Genomic DNA, 17816 nt, shown 5'->3' with positions numbered 1-17816 from the left:
TATTGATGTTTTAGAAACAGTTAGTCTTTAATTCCTGTAGTAGTTCTATAAAGTTTTGTAACAATTTTCCCATTGGTTCGCCAGTCTTAATAATGTAGCTTAAAGCAAATGCATTATGAATGAGTGTGCTCTGAAATGGGGTGAATGTTTAGGGGTGAATGTTAAGGTGAATGTTTAGGGGGTGCTTTTCTTCCTTTTCTCCTAATATTTTATTTATTCAAGTGTCAGATGATTCCAGAGAATCCCATCCCCCCCCCCCACCCCTTTTTTTTGGCATTTGTGAATTTAAAAGTTTCTATAAAATAAATAGTATGAATACAAAGTTTTATTAAAAATTATCTGTTCTCAAATATTTTTATTATTCAAATTTCTTTCCAGCCTCATATGATCCCAGAGAATGTCATTCCTTTATTGGTGTTTGTGAATTCAAAAGGTTCTTTGAAATTAATAGTATGAATCTTAAATATAACTTAAAATATTCTATTTTGAATTTTTATTTTTAAATTTTTTCTTTCCAGCCTCATATGATCCCAGAGAATGTCATTCCTTTATTGGTGTTTGTGAATGTAAAGAGTGGGGGCTGTCAGGGTCTGGAACTGATCCGTTCCTTCAGGAAGCTACTCAATCCACACCAAGTGTTCAATTTAGAATATGGTGGACCTCTACCAGGGTGAGAGTTACCTAAAATAATGCTTGGAATTCTCTATGCCCGAATTATTTATAAATTTTATTATTATTATTATTATTTTTATTATTATTTTGAGGTTTGCAAATTTTGCAAATTTTGGAGTAAAACACAAGCAATTAGTAAGGTAAAACCAGAAAAATAATTTGAGGTTGTGTTATGTAATGAATTGTTACCAAACAGTTGTGTATGAAATTTTAAATATTTACAAAGAAATTTTGTAGAGATTTTGGTGGTCACCAGAATAATAACTAGTACCTTCCTCAGATTCTATGTAGTCCGAAACATTCAGTACTTAAGTGTGAAACAAGTTGTATAAGAATTTTTTTGAATCTTTACAAAAAAGTATACCTTTCTCCAGGTTGTATGTGTTCCGTAACATCCCGTACTACAAGATTCTGGTGTGTGGCGGTGATGGCACCGTGGGATGGGTGCTGTCCTGTCTTGACAATGTGGGCCAAGATGCTGTATGCCAGTCACCTCCCATGGGGATAGTTCCACTGGGCACAGGTAGGGGGCAGCACCGACTAGAGCAATTTGTGGCTGAATTGTGTTAGGTGTGACATTGTCACAATGTGGGCAATCCACAGAGCTCCACTGAATTGCCAGCAGAGAAAAAAAAAAGAGTATCATATAGAAGCAGGAGAACAAATTGTTGAAAACCAATAGATATTTGCCGTAACTTAAACATTACTCTTCGTAATCAGAACTCTTTCTTCAAAATACATGTAATTGTATTTTATACAGATTATTGAGAATAAGTTTTATTAATGCCATTCCCTTTAATGTTTCTAGGTAATGATTTAGCTCGAGTCCTGCGTTGGGGTCCAGGCTACACTGGCGGTGAAGACCCTCTGAATGTACTCAGGGACGTGATAGAGGCAGAGGAGATACAGTTAGACAGGTAAGGACAAAAACATATCTGAATGTACTCAGGGACGTGATAGAGGCAGAGGAGATACAGTTAGACAGGTAAGAACAAAAATATATCTGAATGTACTCAGGGACGTGATAGAGGCAGAGGAGATGCAGTTAGACAGGTAAGAACAAAAATATATCTGAATGTACTCAGGGACGTGATAGAGGCAGAGGAGATACAGTTAGACAGGTAAGGATAAAAACATATCTGAATGTACTAAGGGACGTGAAAGAGGCAGAGGAGATACAGTTAGACAGGTAAGGACAAAAATGTATCTGAAAGTACTCTAATTCTGCCTCTTTTGAGAAATGTATAAACTTGAATTGGAAAACGGTGAAAATGAGAAACCATCGCGAGAAGAGAAAGAACTTTTACACTCACAATGGCAAAAAGAGAAAGGCCTTCAACAATCACAGATGAACTATATTATTTATCAAAAGCAAACACAAGCCTGCCCCATTGTGTTGAATATTTCTGGTCATTCTTTTGAGTCTTTTACTTATATTCCAATCCCATTTCAGATGGACCGTCATATTCCATCCCAATGAACAAGAACAAGACGAAACGCGAGTGAATTTAGCCAATGAGTGTTTAGATGCTAACACAAACGAGGATCAGTCTACAATGTTTGTAATGAACAATTATTTTGGCATTGGAGTTGATGCTGATGTGTGCTTAGACTTTCATAATGCAAGGGAGGAAAAGCCAGAAAAATTTAGTAGCAGGTATGTTGGTTATTCATCTGTTGTCAAATTAGCCTTTTTCCTTATTAGTTATTGTACTCAAATATATAAATTATAATATGATTCTCAGGACTAAAATAGAGCTGGGTCATCAACATGGGTGAAAGTTTTCTACATTATGCCAGATTTCAGGATTTTCACTCTTCATTTCGATAACTTTATTATATATGGCCTAATTGGGATGAGACATGACAAGCTACATTTTCAGGATTTTTAGCAGCTTAAAGCTTGGAGATACTCTGAATTTGGTACGATTCCCACCTCCATTGTTTTGGATATGTCTGGGACTGGGAAAGATTAAGACTGTGGCTGATGACAGCCTGTTGTTTGTAGTGTGTCTCTGTGCGGATCAATATGCTGAATCCTGTTTTTTGTCTAGATATTTCAGGCTTTGCTGTATTGTTTTAAGTTATCTAACTCTTAGTTACTGTAATGTCTCTGCTGTATTGTTTATTTTAATGAGTATTTATTTGTATCTCAGATTACGGAATAAAGGCATGTATTTCAAGATGGGATTAAGGAAATTTATGAACAGGCGGCCGCGGTCATGCAAAGATCTGAATAAACTCATCAAAGTGGAATGTGACGGGAAGACACTGGAACTCCCTCCTGTGGAAGGCATCATCATTCTGAATATTCTCAGGTATATCTTTTTATTAGATAATAAGTAAATATTTTTTCAGGAAGATAATTTATCGATGAGTCTAAGCCAGCTTCTTCATTTAAAATTTGTTTACATGCCCACTTGTCACAGCTGAACTTTAGTGACACTTCAAGTTCCCCTTGATTTGGCAAATCACGATTCAGGTCTAGAATTAGGTCACATCTAATAAAGTTTTAGTGATAAGAATCACTTACTTTAGAACAATTTTTTTAACAGCTACATTTCAATATTGTCATGAGGGTATCCATCAGGCTGAATGCCTATAGGTAGTTGGGTGTTGGTCTACCAGTGAATGATTTTAACTCAGAGTGGTAATTGGCGAGGTGACCTGGTTAAATTTTTTTTTTTTTTTGGGGGGGGGGGGTAAGCTGGTATCCCTGGTCCCTATTCAAGGGTAGGTGGTCTTGAAAGCTAGTGGCAAGACCAGCACAAAAGTTCATAAATATTTTCACAAAAATGTTATTAAATAAAAATCCTTGAAACCATGAGCAGTATAAATAGATTATATCCCATGTGTAATCTTGTTCCAGCTGGGGTTCTGGGGCCAATGTCTGGGGCCCAGAGAAGGAGGACTCCTGGTCCCCACCCACCCACTACGACGGACTGCTGGAAATTGTGGGCATTACGGGCGTGGTGCACCTGGGCCAGATGCAAAGTGGACTGAGGAGTGCCATACGCCTGGCACAGGCAGGACATGTGAGGACCTCTCCCTCCCTCTCTCTCTCTCTCTCTCTCTCTCTCTCTTTGATATAATTCTCTGTTGTACTATATGCATAAAGATAAATTCTCTAAACCATCAGAAGTCATGTCAGTAATATTTATATCTGTATTTTGAGAAATCCATAGAGACAAAGTGTCTAATCCATCAGAAATCATGTAATCGAGGATTTTTCCCGGAAAACCGTCCAGCTGTCAACTTCAATCATACTTAGACTCTTGAAATTTTGTAGGAAATTACAGGTGGTAATTTTGGACGGCCTGTACCCCCAATCTTGGGAAAAGCCCTGCATGTAATTAATATTAATATCATTATTTTGCTAGATCCGTATCACCCTGTACCAGGATCTTCCAGTCCAAGTGGACGGTGAACCCTGGATCCAGCCTGCGGGACAGGTTGGCGTGCTGCGCTCCGCTCTCAAGGTGATGAAGACCTCTCTCTCCTCTCTCTCTCTCCCTCTGTTTTCAGTCATTATTGGCTTTTTGGACGCTTTATCATCCAAATGGTTTCTATGTAGGATTTGCCAGTGAAAGCAGTAGTAGTTCCAATTGCCATATTTACTGACTTTTTCACTAAATGACAGTCTCATCCCTGCACTTTTAACGTATAATACGACGGACGGAATTCTTGACTTATTCAACATAGTCTTTCTAACTCCTGCTCTTTCAGGCAACAATGTTAAAGAAGACCAAGAGTAAAATAAAGCGCCGTAACACAGAGCCCAGTATTTTCTTTCCTAAGAATGATCAGTCAATGTTAGCGACATCTCCAGATAGCGAGAGTGGGCCGTACTGACATTAGCACAAGCGTAGAGCAGGTACTTGTTACTATTAGATAGAGGGCGTCATTGTAGCAGCCTGAAACCCTGCCTACTGGAGTCTGAGTTCAAAAAAGAACATGGAATTGGCCTTAGTGCAAGTGTATAGCAGGACTGCCAAAATGAAAGCTTTGATTTATCTAGTTGTTATAACATAAGGTGCCTCAAGATGAAAATATAATTTAATCTCATATAATAGGGCTACTGTTTAAAACAGAAGGCAGTATGGTTTACAGTAAGCGGTGACAGCCTAACTTCTGTTCACCTTGAGAAGGGGATGGAGCCTCTGTCTGAGTTTGTATGTATCAGTAGGAAACAAATTCAGAGAGAGGCCTTGGAAATCAATGATACATAACAGATTGATGTATTTGTTTCAGGGACATATTCATTAGATGTTGTACAAAGAAAGTCCTCCTGGGAGCAGCTATTATTCAGTATGGGTGATGGCAAATACACAGGGTAAAATGAATTCTCCCTACGTGGCAAAATTCAGGGATTGAAAATTTTAGTAAAGGAGAAAGCCTTCAGGTGCCAGCAAAGGGGATCCAGCAACATAGGAGCAACACAGTAGCACTAGGAAGATCCGACAAGAGAGACAGATGTTGACAACCTAGAACAGAACTCAAGCGAACAAATTCACATATGATTTTTTTTTTTTCATTTTTTAAAAAAAATTATGTACAGGATGTTTTATATGTGTGTATACAGCCGAGGAGTTTGCACTGACAGAACATAAAACTTAAATGTGTGTAAAAATCAAGATGGGATGCTTGTCAGTAAGCCACATCTAGCTGTGAACTGCTGCTGAGATTTCAGAGAAAAGTTCAGCAGTTTTGACAATCAGAAATTATGACACCTGTGGACGTGAAGTAAGACTCCATCACAATTTCATCTTTTCCCTAGCGTTTTCTAAAATAGGGTGTGGTCATTTTCTCTTAAGTCCCCGCATTCCTAGAATGTGTGTTAGAGTTAGAGAGATAGATGTGATAGCAAGAAAGACAGTGGTCTTCATTGTGTTAGTTGAGATAATGTAGGATGTGATTGTGGAGAAGACCTTCACATCTCTCATTGCTTTGGTTGAGACAGTTGAATACTTTTGAGATGGTTGAGTATCTGGTTGTAGAAGATCAAACAGCTGGTTGGGACACACTAGAGTTACTATTTGAGATGTGCTTGACTAACTAGTTGAAGCTTAGTTGAGACATAATTGAGTTACTGGTTTGGATATGATTCAGTTAACTGGTTGAAGCTTGGTTGCGTTACTGGCCAAGGCACAGTGGAGTTACTGGTTGATACAAGGTGGAGTTACTGGCAGAGACAAATTTGTTGACTGCTGTTGATCCTCACTTTAAGAAGCAATCTCAATCTCTGTGTACAGGAAGATATCTGTCTAGTCTCTCACCATAATGTCCAGTCACTGAACTGTTGAGGATCACTCGGTAGAGCTTATTTTAGATATTTTGTCATTGTCCCGTGTCTGGTATCTTTTTTTTTTTTGTCCTAATTCTAAATCTCATGTTCAGGCTGCATATGTGTACTGCATATATGTACAGTCCGTCTGTATACTACACATGTACATTGCATCTGTATACTTTGTGTACAGTGCATATGTGTGCTGCATATGCACAGTGCATGTAATGCCATATTGTCCTGACTCTCTCTGGTGTACAGAAATGTATTTGTATTTTGGGTCCTTCATAAAAATAATTATGATTATTATTTGTTTGTTTGATAGCAAGTGCCAGCTGGTTCAATTCTACTCATTGTGTATGGTACTGAATGTTAGTGTGTGTCCAGCTTTTAGAAACAGACGCAGAATGCACCGTTGCCAAGGCTTAACCATTTGTCTCTTTAATAAACGGCGAGCAGATTCTGTTGCTGAGGCTTTGTCAACCACTCTGTTTACAGACTTCCATTGGTGTTCACCTCAATCTGAAATACTCTTTTATGAACCCAACAGGTACATGCAGGTTCTCTTCAGAATAACATACAGTTGTAGTTAAGAATTTCTGAAGTAAGTGGATTCACGTGCAGGGAAAATTATGTACATATGACCCACACCCTCAAAACTTAGGTCAGTAAATTTTAAACCTAGATATTTACAAACATGAGGCCAGAAGAAACATTCACAAACCCAGATCTGAGAGACCCACATTGGATCACAAAAACGGGTCATGGTGACCGACCTCTAATTAAATCAGGTCAGTGTGACCTATTTAAATGAAATCAGGTCAGTGTGACCTACTTGGTCTTTCTTCCAATATTTGTTAGATTGAATCAGCTTCCAGGAATGTAAAAAGAGAGGCAGAGGAAGCTACTCTTTACCTCCCACAACACACCAATAATAGTTATTTGCTAATTTATTTTACATACGTAGTGCTATTGATTCAAACAATGTTTTATATTTGTGTCTAGTATTAAAAGTGAGAGTTGAGGTACTGTGAAAGAATAGCACTAAAAAGAAAAGAAACCGATTGATGGTTGCGGTAGTCTTACAGCTAATTATAAACAAAATTGCTAGTATATATTTGTTCATGGACATTACTTTTTTTAGTAATGTCTGATTAAAGGGGGATTGCTTATACTCCTTTGACAACTGTCACTAATAACTGAACTAGAACAAAGATCATTTATTTTCCAAAAACTGTGTCTTAAAGGTGAAATATAAAAAGGATTAGCATGTTGGATTTAACTGCAAAATGTGTTCTTCTGTGTTACAAAAAATGTTAATTATTTTTTGAAAAAAATATGGTATTGGAATAATGAAGGTTTTTGAAATGAGAGCACCTGACCTTTGACCTCAACATGACCCAACTGTTTATGTTTGGTGCAGTTTTTTGCCAAGGGGCTTTTGATTGGGCTTTAGGTGCTATAAGCACCCAATCAGCTGTCAGCTTTCATCGTATTGCGGTTCAGGTTTGATATAGTTAGTTTACATGTGTGTCCATTTTTAAAACCCTTCTGTCTGAGATAAGGTTAGACATCTAACCTGCTAAAATAAGATTGGATTCAATTGAGATGAAATTATTTGATCAAATGAATATATTTTATTATGTGGAGGATATGCCATATTACATAGGGTATGGTTCTTTCTTGGGTGGGGGGGGGGGGGGGGAGAGGATTTTAAGATACAAATAATGTTAAGGTTTGCTCTTTACCAGTATAGTGGGCTGTTTGTGTGCATGTGTGCATATACACGCTAGTGTGTGTGTGTGTGAATGCATTTATTTATGAGGACAGTCCTAACCTGTCAGTACAAACTGCTGGAGAAAAAAAAAAGACATGAATGTGTAGCTCATTTTCTTAATCTTTTTTCTCTTTTTGAAAGAAAAATTTTTACTGATCAGACATTAGGGTGCTGTTGTATTTTTTAAAATCATTATTTAGGAGATATCTGTAATTTTGTAAAAAAAGAAAACTGTTGGCCAGTGAGTGAGAATGAGAGAGAGAAAGAGAGACCATTTTCACCTATGACCTGTGCTTTGTTTTCCTTTGAAAGTTGTTTATAATTGTGCAATATTAAACCCTTTTTGTGATTGTTGATCAATGGAATTTTTGCCACATGTTTTATTAACAGGATTCACTCTTCTTAGAGAAAACTTCCATGTATCTCACTCCGCACTGCATTGTCTGTTCTTGCCATATAAATAATATATATATATATATATACATTAAGATATATATATATAAATCTGTCACTGTTCCAAGGAACAGGGCATAATTACCTGAATATGTATTTGAAATTCTATATATATATATAGATATAATTAGGTCACTGCGGGATGTCCTTGGAATTAATTCATTGCCATTGTTGACAGTAGATAAGTACTGTTAGTTTTCTGTCTCTTTTCTGTCTCATGCGTGAGGGTCTTCATTCAATCAGTTACAGTCCCTGGTCTCATTCCCTGTAGTTTAATTTAATTTTCATTTCTCTTAATATCATTTATTTTTTCCAAACCATTTCTTGCATGGTTTCACAAAAATGCTCCACAATTTTCTCATCAAGTAAAGCCAAAGTCATTAAGATCCTCACATTATCAAAAGAGATGGTAATTTTTATAGGTCAAGGTCATCAGTGTTTGGTGAAATGTTTTTATTTTTCATTTTTATTGCTTCATTTAACAAAAGCTTTGCTTTTGTAACAACCGCTTTAAAAAGCTCTTTACAAAGATTAAGACTGTTCCCATTTCAGTTACATTGTAGGGTTTTTGGTTTATCAAGGATGTGACAATCCGACCCTACCTTCCACCTGTTTAAATATACTTTTTCTCTCCAGATTCAGTTTTTGTAATATCGCTTTAAATGTTTTGATATAATTTATGCTGGTGTATCATGTGACCATGGATTTACCAGGACTGATTCTTACAGCTGCAGATAATTAAGTAGTGTGTTTATTTTGTTATCAGTCCTGGACTTGGATTGATGTAAGGGTCAGTCCTTGACCTTTATTAATGTCAAGGTCACATAATACAATGGTTTTCAAATAAGATCCAGCTGTAATAGGTGATGTTCACATTGCAGCCATTAAGGTACAGTTCCAAGTGTTCTTGCAGTATTTGTGTTAGTTAAATGTGCCATTTGAAAATGTTACTTTGAATTTACGTAGAAAAGGAAACTTTTTGACATTGGAAGCATTTGTGGGTTGTTTACATTTCATAGTAGCCCTGGGGTATGTGTCAGGAATGAGCTTTAGCCAAAAAAATTGGTCTGAACTTTTAGGCCCAGAATTTACATCCACTGTGACACAAGATAAATCGAAGATAATTTTAATTAAATGAATCATGACAGTATTTAATTGGACTTTCAGGGATTTGGCTTGGATCTCAGTAGACTCCATGTGGTTTTATAAGTTCAAACCAGTTTTGGGGCTATAGCCATATGAAATCAACCTCTGTTGTAACAATGTTGATATGTTATGTAGATGTGGTGCAAACAATTCACTCCCCAAAGTGGTCTCATTTTGAATAGGCACTTTTCATTATAATGACACTGAAAATGAGGCCCTTTGCATGCACGCTAGAAAGAGGGGATTATTCACCTTTAAGATTGACCTTGACCTAGTAAAAGGACATGAAATTGGTATATTTTCCAGGTCAAGGGAATAGATTCAACTAGGCTGTTACATGCTACTCCCCTTGAGTCGTAGAGAAAGTGGGTTCTTTGGTGAACATTTATATAGATATATTTATTTTAACAATATATGAATAGACATCAGCTGCAAGGCCTTCATTTTGCCAGTAGGAAGCGCCCCCTTTGTGGCGCGAATCTCATGGTTTTTAACTGTCATATTTAATGTAAATGTGAAATAAATTATTAGAATGTCTCTATCAAAAAAAAAAAAAAGTGTTTCTTATTGACATTCACAAACTGTTTAATCTTAATTTTGAAGGATGGGTGGCAATTTTGTTAGTTAATGTTAACAAGATGCGCAATGCTGGAGACTGGGAATATGGGAGGCATAGCAAGAACAAGACTTTACAAAAGTCTTCATCAACTAAGAAAACAACAGCAGTAGAGTAGAAATGTTTATTACAATGTGGTACATGATCTGAAATGAACTCACAGATGGCAACAATACACACTTGACCATACAGTCACATTAAACCCACGGCTGTGAGGACAAACTCTGGGAATAGTTCCATTATCTTGCGCCATTATATCACTGGTATCAAGACTATACCTGAAGACGCGTTTGTCTCTCCATGTTAAGCTGGGTTCTGTCAGGTATGTCATACCGGTTATAATGGCTTTTGATCAATTCAAAGAAAAAAAATATTTGAAGGTAAAATGTAAGGATGAAAAAATACTGTTCCCATTTCATTTTCTATCAGAAATAGTTTATGTGATAACTAAATGAAACTTTGGGGGGGGGGGGGGTATAAGTGAGGTGTTTGAAATTTGTAGATAATTACTGTATTTGCTTTAAAGAAAAATTATCCATCATGATTCCCAGAGTTGCCATGAGGCAGGCTGACTGCATGGTTTGCACAGGCACATACATTAAAAATGGGCTGCAAGATGGGACACCATTTTATGTTTGAAACGAGCTATCCCCTGTTTAAAGCACTCTTATTTCGCTATGATCACCATGTGGAAGAAAATCCTTCAATTTCTTCTCTTACACAGTTCCTGTTCTTTCAGAGCAAGGACTGATCACTTAGTTATTTGTTGCACGACTCCCATTATAAAGCAAGATGAAATTTCAGCAATCATGATGCACAGCGACACAACCTGTTAATTTTCCTGTTCCTTAATCTGCATTAGAGCATCAAATTGGAAAAAAAATAAAATTCACAAATTGGCACCCCATCTTGGCAAAAAAAGCACCCTCTCGTTTATAACATGTACAGTTTCCAAGCTTTCCCACATTGATTGTTTTTCTTTTTTTTTTTTAATCAAGAGTAAGTACAGACGCCATTTGGAAATATGGGATTAGCGAGACTTTTAATGACACATTTAGAACATACAGCCATTCAGTGATGTTAAGGAGGAGCCAATCAATTCCATTGTATAAATTGGTTAATCCTTTCACAAATAAACTGAAAATGTGAAAATTACAGATTTAAAACTAAGATTTCCTCTTTTTGAACTATTAAAAATACTCAAATGTGCCATCAAGAAATTCTGTGTCGCTCACCCCAAAGTCCACTGCCACGCCAAGAATGTCCTAATTATTGTACTTTTTTTTTTTTTACAAAATTCAAATGCAATACTGAGGTATAACAAAATCTGAACTACCACATATAAGAATACATAGTGGTGAAATATCATATGTGCAACATTGTTTCTTTTATAATAATTTCACACTTGTCACTCATAGCGTTAGGACCATAGGATCTCCGGTCTATTTCACCTGCTAACAATAAAAGCGTTGATCTTAAAATAGTTGGCATTAAATGATGGATGATACACATGGCATTTTATAAAGAATTCAAAATGGAACCATAATAATGATGCCAAACATTTCCCATTAAAAAAGTAAAATTAGAATACTATGTGACACTCAGATAATGTTGAAATTTGTAACTGTGTAAAACCTCATTCACCAAATATATGAAAAAAAAATTCGTATGCAGAAAAATACCAAATACAGCAAGATATGTAATTTTTTCCATGTGGTTTTCACAAAAAAAAAAAAAAAGAAAAAAAAATGATGATGACAATCTTAGGAAAATAGCAACTCCCTTGCATGTCTTAAGACTTATGATCCTTTAATGATGAGTATAACAATAAAATTATAGCTTGTAAATCAAAAAGGGTGACCAATCGCATCCAAGTGCAGTAGTTTCAATTACATAATACGATACAATATTCTTACTACTTTAATTAACACAGCCAATCATATTTGTACATCTCATTTACTGCAGGGCTACTCTATACTGTAATTGCATGCCTAATTTGTTGCTAATAAGCTATGCAAATTAAATTGAACTACAATATAATACAAGTAATGTGATCTCTATGGCTTTCAGATGCTCTCGATGTTTGCAATTTTTTTAGATCACAAATACAAACAAATTCCTAAAATGCACAGGACATGATAAAACCTACCTAAGGAGAGCACGCAGTGCATATTTGCAGTGCTCGCTTACTATAATACAGTGATTACACAGATTAAGGTTAGTCTAAAACAAGAAGAGTCATGTGACCGCAGTAGGAGTCACATGACCTCAGTCATGGTCACCTGACCTCATTTCTGTGATCACATGACCCACATGTACTACAATTAATATACACATTATCTTCAGCAAGAAATTAATAATAAGTTAGACGTAACTGGGCAGACACTGACTTCTGTTTAGCTTAGTTTTCCTGCCTTTCAAGCCAGTATCACCGTGTTTTTGGGACCAGATATAACAGTATTATATCGAAAGAATTTGAAATTCTTAACTACTTAATGAATACATAATAACGATAGTTGTAATAATAACCAATGTGTTTTCCTCGGACAAAGTTCAGTTGTGACAGGCGTAAAATACACAGTATATCATATGTACATATACAAAAGTGGCAATATGAAAACCCTGGTCCTTGTAATAACCTGCACGGTCACCAAGTAGCAGTTATGCAAAGATTCTTCCGATTTTCTTTACCCTGCTGGCAACTCAAATCAAACCAATTGTGATACTCAAAAGATATGGACAGCAAATGATAAAGTGTGTCGAACAAAATTAAATAAAGATAATTCTATTGGTGAATGTTCTGGTTAAGTTTCTGTTGGGATGTAGGGGCGCAGAGCATGTACACTCAGGTATCCTTGTCCTGGTAGAGTAAAGAAGATGTTGCAATCGACACCGTGGCCACTCAGTCCCCCCTACATCCCAAGAAGCCCAGACCCAAATTAAGAAAAGTCTTCACTATATCACAAAGAATGGAACAGTTATGTAGAGCATGCGAGCCGAGGCCTCACCCCTCTACGCGTAGAACTCCCTATTTGTGTTCTTGGAGTATGGTAGCGGCTGTTTTTTAGGCTCGTCCAGTGCATAACTTCCCTCGTCTTTTTTCCTCATTCGGTAGACGATAAACATCACCAGTAGAATGGCGCAGAGGAGCCCCACCACAGCGCCACCAATAATACCTTTAAAGAAAGAGGAAAAATAAATGATAAATATTTATTATGCAATTATACTGATGCATCTATGAAGATTTACTATTAAGATGTTATATCTAATCCAAGCTTTTGATCATTGACCTTTTTTTTTTTCAAAATCCCTGAAGAAGGCCTAGGGGCCTAAAGCATGGATTAAATATTACATTTTTATAGCATATCTTCATAGATGCATAGTTTAAATACCTTATTTACTTCTTAAAGATCTATACGTTTATTTGACATGATACTTATGCAATTCAAACAAAATAAAGAATTTTTGTTCTTCTGAACAACATTTTGTATATACTACATACAGACAATTTGTTTAGAAGTTCTGAATGAGACATGAGCCTAAGTAAAAAAAAAAAAAAACTCTGAACATTTATCATGGAACCCAACATTTAACCTACCAAGGGCCGGGGACCGCCTCAGAATTGAATTTAAAAAAAAATGCAGAATTCCTCATTTCCACGGTAAAAGCTCATGTCTGGAAAAGAGAGGTGGACTGGCCTCCAATGAAACTTTTTTTTCTATCAACTCACCTGCCAACAAACCTGGGCTGGCAGAAATAAAGGCATTATTGGAATCACCCTCTTCTGTTTTTTGGGCAAGGTTGATCATGTTGCCATCAATGTCATCATTCTTGTAATCTTTGTTGGTTTCCTGAAGATTCTCTTTTGGCTTGCCAACGTCTGCTCCTGGAAAAAGGAGACAAAAAAAATTCTGTAAGGTAATCTCTTCAAACACGAAATGCATCTTTTCAAATACATGAGACATAAATCTAGTCACTTCATTCAAAGAAAGAAGACTTCTTTTTCTATGGCTTTGACTAGGATAATACTGAAACAATCATCTTAACATGCAAAATGTATATATATACTTTCATCCTTCTTTACAAAATAGTTACTTTTTTCAGTTACTTTTTGCATAAATTCTTTTCCTTAAAATAAATAGACGGATGAAACAAGTATATAAATAAATTAGTTTATTGATTCAGTTTCCTGACTGAAAAACCACCTGGCATCTATCAAGTGGGCATATATTGTGGCAGTTGTCCCACCTGTAAGTGAAGGTATACAAGGACCTACCTGGCACCACATTACTGATTGTTGTGGTCGAGGGCATCGGCGCCTTCGATGTCGATTTCATCACCTTGTTGCTGTGTGTCGTTGCTTTGTCACCCTTGATGTGAATATTCATGCGCACACCTGAAAAAGATCGCCACATCAAATATCAAAGATTCATCAAATAATAATAATATTAATAATAGTCATGATAATAATAATACTAAAGAAACAATAATAAACAAACAAACAAATAGTTCAATCTTTTCAATCAATTTAAAGTTTCAGATAGATGATGCGTGTAGTTATTACAAGTTAAGAAAAGAAATCTCTCTACACTACACTGGAATGTACTATGGTGTGCATGTGCTTGCATGCGTATGCTGACACACATGTGTCTCTTCAAAATACTCACTGTCACAGTCCATCTGTCCTCTCTTCCTCGTCCCAGGCAGCTCACGTCCCTCCAAGTCTACGCACCAGCAGAATCCCGTGCTCCCGTGACACTGCATGGCCTGAAACTCGCCCGTTTCTGGGTGACAGCGAGGCATGAATGCGCCCAACAAGTTTTGTCGCATGACTTCCTGGTACGTGAGTTCGCACTGAGTGCGTGGTCGACTCGTGCTCCCCGTGACGGTGTCTGAAAGTGATGAAGAAGGTGGTGGTTGTTATGACTGGATGTATTGTATGTAGATCTACATAGGCAGGGCTGTGTGAATTACTCTTAGAAATCTATATTTTTTTTCTCGCCGAGAATTTCATCAGCTGTGGTTCAATAATGGGTTCTTAACACAACATCTGAGTGTAAGGTTATTTTTTCCAGTTCAATACTTTTATAGCTAACGAGAAACATACAGAGAAGAATATTACTGGTGTAGGTGTAACAGTAACCTCTACCTGAGAAGGTTAAATACCCCCCCCCCCCCCCCATAATATAAGAGTGTAAAAACTACTGGGTATAGCTGTTTTTGTAACTTTAAAAACAGATATTTTTGAAATTTACCCTCTTACACAGCTGTTACGAGAAGAAACATCAAGACGTAAGTCAACATTATATACTACATCGAGTACATACATCACAAATACTAGTACATATCAAAAGCCATAATATCCAGCACCATAAAAAGAGGGGATTCTCCATTTGTAGGAAAACCCCATTTTGATGTCTGTGACAACATAGAAAGAACCCAACAAGCAGATATGGTTTTTGGCTGTAAGAAAAAAGTAGGAAAGAAAGTAGGTGGGGTCCAGAAACTGCAAAAGGTCCACCACAGGCTTCTGATTTAAGTCAAAAGGGTGCAAAGGGGAAGGGGGATAGAATAAGGGTGGGTGGTGGGTGGTGGTGGTGGTGGTGGGGGGGGGGGGGGGGGGGCGGATTACGTTCTGACAATGTACATCAACAGTAGAGATGAACACTAAGACTACTAAAAATATTAGCTTTAGGAAAGTTTTACTTTCAAGTACTAAGCAGACAACTTCTTTCACTTCGTTCGTAAATGATAAGCTGAATGTTATAACTCTGATCGCATCACATTTGAGGGTTTGTGACATTTTACAACGTAGAAAGATAAAGGCCACAAAGATCTACCTGCAAATGACCACAGATCTCCTTTGCAAAGAAAAAAGAAAGTTATACAGGTAGCCAATTTGGCTTACATGCATCAAAGCTACACTATTTACAAGCAAAAGAATCTGACATTTCGCGTAAAATAACTAATTCAAAGATCAGTTCAACATTTGTTCTCATTTTAATCTGACAGTCCTCAGAAAAACCACGTTTAAGCAGTGTTGCCATAGCTACCATCTTGACACACTACATGGTCTTAAATGCTGGTGAAATGTATAAAAGTCACCGTTGCCACATATACAACAGCTGTTCGGTAATTATTCTCACATTTTAATTTTTTTCATTTATCCAGATTAGTCTTTTTTTTTTTAGTTAATTACAACAAGATGAAAAGAGCCAAACTTACTTTTTATTTTTATTTCTTATGATCATATTTTATAGTTGTGGACATCAAAACACTGCTTTGTAAAAATCTGATTCAGTAATTTTGTTCAAATGATGAGAATAATTACTAGTACCATTTTGCATTTACAAATAAGGCCCTTTCCACACCAAGTGGAATATTACAGTGGTACAGTCTGCACTGGTACACTTTGGACTCCTGAACATGAGATTACACTACAAGGATTTTTTAATTTTCTTTCACAAGATCTCCACAATTTGTTTCCTGCTGCTACGTTAATTAGCAAGCAGTACCAAATGCAAGTGCTCCGATTTGGCCATTCGCTATCTTAAAAGTTGTCAATCTCTCAAAGTGTACTGGTACACTACAGACTGTGTCACTGGAGTATTATGGTGGGTGTGAAAAGGACATACTGGTAAGACAGCTATATACCACAGAATACCAACCTGTGAATGCAAAGTCTAATGAGTTAGCATCTGAGCAGCAGAAGGAAGAGAGAGTTGTTGAATTAATACTGACTGACTGTAACAGGGGGCAGATAAGACAAACTTGAGACCAAAAATTTAGTCTATTTTGATTCTAGATTAATCTATAGTCATCTAATAAATCAGAAGATCCTGAAGGTCTAAAACTTAAACAATTCCTTTTTATATACATATTAAAAACATGCACAATATTTATTTATTAGGCTTTAACTTTTCAGCTGTAATTTTCAAATATCATTATTATCAAGGAATAATACACTTGACATTGGGATATGATTGGAATGAGCTTCAGCCCCCAACGTCCTGTTTTGATTTCAACTTGAGAACCAGGCCAACCAGATACACATTCTTCTTGTTTTTCAACACATGACAAGAGGCAGGCCAACTGTTGAAAGGTTTCACCCATGAAGTTTGCACCCAAGACATGAATTTCATCCAAGTTTTCAAAGTCCGACTCTCTTTGATTCACTTTGTATACAAATTTTTATACAGGAAAAGGTGGTAGTCATTTTAGTCTCATTGCTCTCCTTGCAGAGATCAAACTGTTTCGCATTTTTTTATGGGAGAGATGAGGGTTGGAGGGGAGGTCAATAAAACCTTTCACACTTCTTACACATTTTGGGTATTTTGTATTTTTTTTTCTAAATTTTTTAATAAATATACATATATATTGGTTCAAATCTGGAGAATAAAACTGAAGAAGTAAACAGCCCCCCTACAGATCTGAGAATGAATTCCACGTGTGATCAAAAAGTTTCACGAGTGAGAACAACTGTGGGATCTGCCATCGCAAAAGTGGACACATGTGCCCGTCATGAAGTTGGTTAAAAAAAAAAAAAAAAAAATTCACTGCTGACTACGAAACACTTATTTCTTGCTGCCACAGTATCACCACTGCGCATGTGTTCTACATTTGGTGAAAACTCTGTGGACTACCGAAATATCTCCATTGGATCACTAGTATCTTTGTGTACATGTTATTTCTTAATAATATCAAGAAATCTTTTTGAAATAATTTTTTCAATCCATGTTAATATATTTCTTTTTTTATTAATTAATTAGTATCAATGTTTCAGAATAAGTGAAATTTAGTGAGAATGCTTTGCAATGGTCTCCTTCGGCAGGCCATCCGTACGTACACACAAGCATGCATGCACACAC

General features: G+C 36.6%; 2 protein-coding genes across 5 annotated transcripts in view; one reads left to right on the top strand and one right to left on the bottom strand.

Annotated features, from left to right (window-relative positions):
• LOC106167846 (diacylglycerol kinase theta) overlaps positions 1–11238 on the top strand; it is a 37907-nt gene extending 26669 nt beyond the window's left edge. For all 4 annotated transcript variants that reach the window (XM_086994558.1, XM_086994557.1, XM_086994559.1 and 1 more), the window contains exons 13-21: positions 519–670; positions 1047–1195; positions 1481–1589; positions 2126–2329; positions 2829–2990; positions 3542–3707; positions 4053–4151; positions 4399–4546; positions 4924–11238. In XM_086994558.1, the coding sequence (XP_086850684.1) occupies positions 519–670; positions 1047–1195; positions 1481–1589; positions 2126–2329; positions 2829–2990; positions 3542–3707; positions 4053–4151; positions 4399–4524 (1167 nt within the window). In that variant the 3' untranslated portion in view covers positions 4525–4546; positions 4924–11238. The remainder of the gene's footprint in view (positions 1–518; positions 671–1046; positions 1196–1480; positions 1590–2125; positions 2330–2828; positions 2991–3541; positions 3708–4052; positions 4152–4398; positions 4547–4923) is intronic.
• LOC106167859 (uncharacterized) overlaps positions 10059–17816 on the bottom strand; it is a 32636-nt gene continuing 24878 nt past the window's right edge. The window contains exons 4-7 of the mRNA XM_013546745.3: positions 14616–14840; positions 14225–14344; positions 13679–13834; positions 10059–13124 (exon numbers count right to left, since the gene is read on the bottom strand). Of these exons, the coding sequence (XP_013402199.2) occupies positions 12961–13124; positions 13679–13834; positions 14225–14344; positions 14616–14840 (665 nt within the window). The 3' untranslated portion in view covers positions 10059–12960. The remainder of the gene's footprint in view (positions 13125–13678; positions 13835–14224; positions 14345–14615; positions 14841–17816) is intronic.

Source organism: Lingula anatina, chromosome 8 (assembly GCF_051362555.1).
Source record: "Lingula anatina isolate TDL-2025a chromosome 8, LinAna3.0, whole genome shotgun sequence".
Taxonomy (NCBI): Eukaryota; Metazoa; Brachiopoda; class Lingulata; order Lingulida; family Lingulidae; genus Lingula; species Lingula anatina.
Note: the sequence above shows the minus strand (reverse complement) of the source record. Positions and strands in the feature narration are given on the sequence as shown.